The sequence below is a fragment of the Topomyia yanbarensis genome, chromosome 1 (genome assembly GCF_030247195.1).
Source record: "Topomyia yanbarensis strain Yona2022 chromosome 1, ASM3024719v1, whole genome shotgun sequence".
In the NCBI taxonomy this organism is placed as follows: domain Eukaryota; kingdom Metazoa; phylum Arthropoda; class Insecta; order Diptera; family Culicidae; genus Topomyia; species Topomyia yanbarensis.
The window spans coordinates 203996628-204002703 of NC_080670.1; the positions used below are offsets into that span (position 1 = coordinate 203996628).

Consider the following 6076-nt stretch of genomic DNA (forward strand, 5'->3'; position numbering starts at 1 on the left):
TGTAGATGAAACTGCCGAACACATACTGTTCGTATGTCATCGGTTCGACGTCGAAAGAAGAGCAATGCTTGACGTCTGTGGCTGGGACACAACCCCGGATACCCTTATCCAGCGGATGTGTCAAACGGTGGAGAAGTGGAACGCAGTCTCGGCTGCTACCATCCAGATTGCCAGTAGGCTACAGGTAATCTGGCGAACCGAGCAACAGACGGCGGGCACGGCTAACTAGTGATTGGTTAGCTGGAGCGAAAAAGGCCAAGCGCAAAATAAGAGAGTGAATGGTCTGTTCATGCCGAGGTAGGTTGGCGCAGCGAATGGCAACCGCGTAAGGGGTAAACCCAGCCACCCCGAAGCAAGACAGAAGAGTGAGTGTATAGGCGTATAAGTGGACTGCCTCATGCCAAGACGGGAGGGTCGTAGCGTAGTATGTTGGAACTAAGCTATCGATGCCTCATGGCGTGGCAGAGGAGTGAAAGGGTGAGCATCCAAGTCAGTCTCACACTGCATGTTAAGGGTGAGCATAAAAGTCAGCCTCACAGGTTGGTAGCAAGCAAGGAATGAAAAAGGTGAGCACAAAAGTCAGCCTCGCATGGTATGTCAGAAGTGGGGCCTAAGAAAAATGTCCCACATGGGATGCCAGAGGGAGTGACAAAGGTACAATAGAGTGGCACGATTGAGAGTGAATCAGGTGATAGGGTGAGCACCCAAGTCAGCCTCACATGTATGGGTAGGGCGAGCACAAAAGTAAGCCTAGCAAGGAATGAGTAAGGTGAGCACACAAGTCAGCCTCGCATGGAACGTAAAAGGTGAGCACAAAAGTCAGCCTCATGTGGGAGTGTTTGAGAGCGAATCAAAGTGTGATTGAGAGAGCACCCAAGTAAGCCTCATACAGGATGTATGATCGCGCGAGTGAGAGTGAATGAGTACACTTAGTACAGCCATCCCCCCAGAAGTAATACCGAGAGGTAGTTCCTGGGAGGAATGATGGCGGAGCCCAATGGAGTTTAGTCGGTATTAATGGCTGGTCACCATTCGAGTCCGACACGCCCCCAGTGCACCCCGTGTGGTAGATTGGACCCTACCGTTAGCACGTGTACTGGGCTAGGACATAAAGGTCTTCTCCATTGTAAAAAAAAAAAAAAAACACCTCCTGCAGCGCCACAATGTCGAATTTGCGGTCTTTCACTATATCGGCAAGTATGCGAGTGCTCCCGGTAAAGTTGAGCGACCTGCAGTTCCATGTCCCAAGTTTCCAGTCTCTTGTCCGTTGCCGTTGCGTACGTCTGTGCCAATTTTGTCCGTCCGAAATTTCTTGTTGAACTTCCTGAGCATGCTATTTTTATGGTCGGCTAGCTAGGCCTGCGCCAACCTCGCAGTAACGCTGAAGGATCACGGGAAGAAAGAGATATGAGCTAAGCGCTTATTTAAAGGCGGCGCTGGCTCGCCTTGTCAGGGCTGCTTTAGGGCATGTGGTACATGGTTCTGGTCGCGAATCATAACTAGTTGCTATCGCGATTAAGCATTATCCACCACCTATGACCCGCCCGGTTGCTTGCAGCTCAGCTTCCCACATAGCGTTCCTCCACCACCATGGTTCCCAGGTATTAGCGCGTTCCTCCACTACCCCATTTGCGCTGTATCAGGCCTTATTATCCATTCGGTCTTTTGCTTTGTTTCCGCCTCATGCTAATCTTCTGTTGTAAGCACAATAACACCAGCGAGGTGTTTTCAAATTCTATTCAAATCAATGCTGCACATCCCGTAATGCAGCAACATCACCAATGTTCTTTTCTTCATACTGTCATATATTAGCTACTGCACGAGTTGCGCTTATCTCCTTTGTGGGAAATCCAGTAAATCTTTGTTGGATATCTGTTAGCTTAGAATTCGAACCTCCAAAAGCCAGGTCAATATAAATGAAAATCCAATTTGTAATGTTCGTATGAATACTGAATTCGCAAATTTTCCAAATTATAAGAAGCGAAAATGTTTGAATCTCTCTAACCACGGCCTACCACGTTTTTCGAACACAACAACATACCGTCAGTTGCTCGTTTTTATCGTTCAGTTCATTCCACGTGGTAACTTATAAGGGGTCCTTACACGAGGCGTTACAGTTTGAATACCACGCTACCGACTACACCAGTGTAGCGCAATATCAAAAACGAAAATGCCATTAGACTATATGTATTGATAATGGGTAGATGTGCATCATTTCATAACCGTAGTTGTTATAATTTACCGTTGTATTCTTGCAAGTTCCCCAGCTTTTATTGTAGTTGTAACTCCTTTAGTTCGCATGACTACTGCTTTCCGGCGGTCAAATCCAGATTCCTGTCACCGCCTAAATTATTCTATTCTCCATCACAACCTACTTCCCCATATATAATTCTCGTACTATTGACATAACCCCTAAGCAATATGTCGCTTAACCAACCACCAGCAATCAGAGTTTAATTTTTCTATTTTTTTTCTTTTCTTTCTTTTTTCCGTTAGTGTATATTCTAGTGAAATATCGTTATTGCTAAAATAATATAACAACCAAAAAAAAACGAAATAAAAAAAATCGGATCGGATAATCAAAATTTGTTACACAAACCCACGTACTGCAATTCGGAAAACACACACTTCCAACAAACCAACAAAAAAAATAAAATCCAAAAATTCCACACATCCCACAACAGCACAAAAAAATGTCCTCTGCCAGTATGGATGAATTCTCTCTTGCATTTGATGATAACCGACAGAGTGCGACCGCGACGCTGCTACCCCCGGGGACGACCACGCTGGCCCAGCTGACGTCCCACTTCGAGGATCTGCATCTGGGCGTCGGCGGTGGCAGTCTTAGTCCCGGTGGAGGAGGTGGAGGCGGCGGCGGAGGAGGTGGCGGTGGTGGTCCATTGAGCCTAGGCAGTGTGGATTCAAGCTCGGCCGCCGTTGTGGATGAACTGATTCAGCAGAACTCGAAAGTGTTCGATACGTTCGTAGCGATGATCAACGGACTGACACCGAAGGTCGAGGAACGACCGGTGAAGTACAAGTCACACACGGAGTGCGTTCCGGTACCATCTTCGGAGCATGTGGCGGAGATTGTGGGTCGACAGGGGTGCAAGATTAAGGCCCTTCGGGCGAAGACGAACACATTCATAAAAACGCCGATTCGTGGGGAGGAACCGATCTTTGTTATTACCGGCACGAAGGAGGATGTGACCCGGGCGAAGCAGGAAATTCTATCGGCAGCCGATCACTTCAGTACGTTGCGTTCGTCGAAGAAGCAGGCGATGGCCCTGCTGGCAGAGAGTCGAAACATGCTGGGGTACAGCACCCCGGATGAGATAACGATCCAGATTCGGGTACCGCAGAAGGTGGTCGGATTGGTGGTGGGACCGAAGGGTGCAACCATCAAAAACATTCAGCTCAAAACCAACACGTATATCATAACTCCAAAGCGAAACCAGGAGTCGGTGTTCGAGATTACCGGCTTGCCGACGAATGTGCACACGGCACGACAGCTAATCGAGGAACATATTGCGACTAGGGCCGGAACGTCGGCCACTAGTTCCAGCGCAAGTTCAAGCAGCAGCAGCAGTTCCAGCTCGAGCAGTTCGAGCAGCAGCAGTTCCAGCAGTGGTGGTAGCAATCCTACCACATCACCCCAGAGCACACTGACCAACGGCCATCATGATCTACTGCAGCATCACGGTGGTGGTGGCGGAGGCGGCGGTGGTGGTGCTAATCTGCATGGTTTGCATGGTCATCACGGTGGACTTCCAGCGGATTTCGACACCAATCAGTTCATCATCGACAACCTGCTGGAGTACTTCAATAACATGAGCTCGGCGTACAATTCGCCGACGACGCCTCCCGCTGGTGGCAATGGTGCTAACCAGCACCATCAGCATCATCATCAACAGCAGCAGCAACATCACCATCAGCAGCATCATCATTCGCATCTATCCGGCCTTGGGGGAGGCCTCGGCAACGGTGGTGGTAGCAACAGTAGCAGCAACGGCGGTGGCGGCGGCGGTGGGCTCATCGAAACCGTTCCGGATTTCCGAAACATTTGGGAGAATCTGAGCGAAAGTCAGGGATCCGGGATTGGGACGGATACGGATAACTCGTCTCTCATCTGGACGCTACCGTCGTCGTCTCGGAATTCGGTGTCCTACTCGCCGGATGATTTCATCTTTCAGCGATAAGCAGGGTCAGCGCTTGGGAAGTGCAAGCGAGTGCGTTGATGAGAGCCCCCCACATTTCCCCCCCGTAACCTAAAACCATCACCTATTATTACTATTATCGCCTCATTATTTACTTAGTAGTGGACTTAATGTGTTTTTATTTTTAGTTATATTTTTTTGATGATTATATATTTTCTCTCGGATTATTATGGCCATGCAAGCAAACAGGTGGCAGCAGTGCGCGAAACTAGAATCCTCTAAACGAATTTTATATCAGTAGACGCTAGATGAGGACTACACATGTATGGCAAGAGGGAAGGATAAGCGCAGTAAGATGACGACGGAAATGGTCAGGTGGTGTAAAAGAAGAGAGATGCAAAAGTGAGAGAACAAAAATGTAAAGGTTCTAAAACAATCAACGGTAAATACTAAACGAAAGAAGGTAAATGAAAATTGTTTTCTTTTTCAATTGCATTTGTTAAACAGCCCTTGAACAGGAAGAGGAAGGTGGTGATGCTTGGTGGAGCTATTGTGGCAGTACTGCTAGGGTTGTTCCCAAATATTATATTGTTTCATACTTATTGGACGTTCGAAGCAAAATTGACAAAATTTCATTTTAGGAAAAATATCGGATCGATTGCGATTGCGGATTTTATAACCAGGGAAGAAAACTATAAATTTTATTCAACAATTATGTAATGAAAACAGAGCTAAGAGAAACAATAGAAATTTCGTGTAACATGTCTAGATGCAGTCCATCGTGGAAACAATCATGTACTCATAGAAACGTAAAACAAAGAGGAATCTATGAAAGAATAGATTAACATTCTGGGAGAATCTATGGATCTATGGAGAATCCTATCTGGGATACCGGTAGAACCATCCGAGATTCTATTGAGAATCGAATTCGGGAATTCCTATGAGAATCTCTTCCGGGATTCTAGGAGAATCCCTTCCGGAATCCTGGTAGAATTTCATCCAGAATTCTGAGAGATTCCCATGCGGGATACTGGGAGAATCTAATCCGAGATTTCGGAAGATTATAATCCGGGATTCTGTGGGAATTCATTCCGGGATTTCAAGAGAATCCCGTCCAGGATTCTGAGAGTAAAACGCAAATTTGAGAGAACTTGTTCGGGGATTTTGAGAGAATCCCTTCCAGGATTTTGTAACAATGCTCTCCGAGATTATGGTGGAATTTCATTCGGAATTTTGAAACAATCCGTTCCGAGATTCTGAAAGAATTTCATCCGAGGTTCTGGGAGAATCCAATTGGGGATTTTGGAAGAGTTGTTTTAGGATTATTCTCTCCGGAATTTCGGGATAAACCATCCCGGGATTTAGGGAGAATCCCATCTGGGATTAAGCTGAAAATCTCATCCGGAATTCTGTTGAGGATCTCATCCGGGATACCAGGAGAGTTCCATTAAGGATTTTGGAAGAACCCAACCGGGATTATGTGAGAATTTAATCCGGGATTAAACGAGAATCCGATCCACGATTTTGGAATGATTTCATCCGGGATTATGGAAAAATCGCATCAAAATGTTGGAAGAATCCCATCTTAGATCCTGGGAGAAATTCATCCGGGATTTTTGAATAATTCTATCCGGATTCTTGGAGAATTTGATCCGGGACACTGGGGGAAGTCCATCCGGGATTCTAGTAAAATTCCATGTGCGATTATGGGAGAATTCTGTTCGGGTTTATGGAAAAATCCCATCCAGAATTATGGGAGAATCCGGGATTTTGGGAGAATCTCATGCGGACTGACTGCTGAGTATCCTATCCAAGATAATGTTGAGAATCCCATCCGTGATTCTAGGAACATCCTAGCCAAGATATTAGAAGAATTCCATCCGGGATTATGGGAGAATTCCTTCCAAGGAAGAATCTTA

At 46.4% G+C, this 6076-nt stretch overlaps 1 protein-coding gene across 4 annotated transcripts in view; it reads left to right on the forward strand.

Moving 5' to 3' along the window:
* Positions 1 to 4631, forward strand: part of LOC131688838 (RNA-binding protein MEX3B) — a 101440-nt gene extending 96809 nt beyond the window's left edge. For all 4 annotated transcript variants that reach the window (XM_058973404.1, XM_058973423.1, XM_058973415.1 and 1 more), the window contains one exon: positions 2497 to 4631. In XM_058973404.1, coding sequence (XP_058829387.1) covers positions 2694 to 4199 — 1506 coding nt within the window. In that variant the 5' untranslated portion in view covers positions 2497 to 2693 and the 3' untranslated portion in view covers positions 4200 to 4631. The remainder of the gene's footprint in view (positions 1 to 2496) is intronic.
* The last annotated feature ends 1445 nt before the right edge of the window (positions 4632 to 6076 follow it).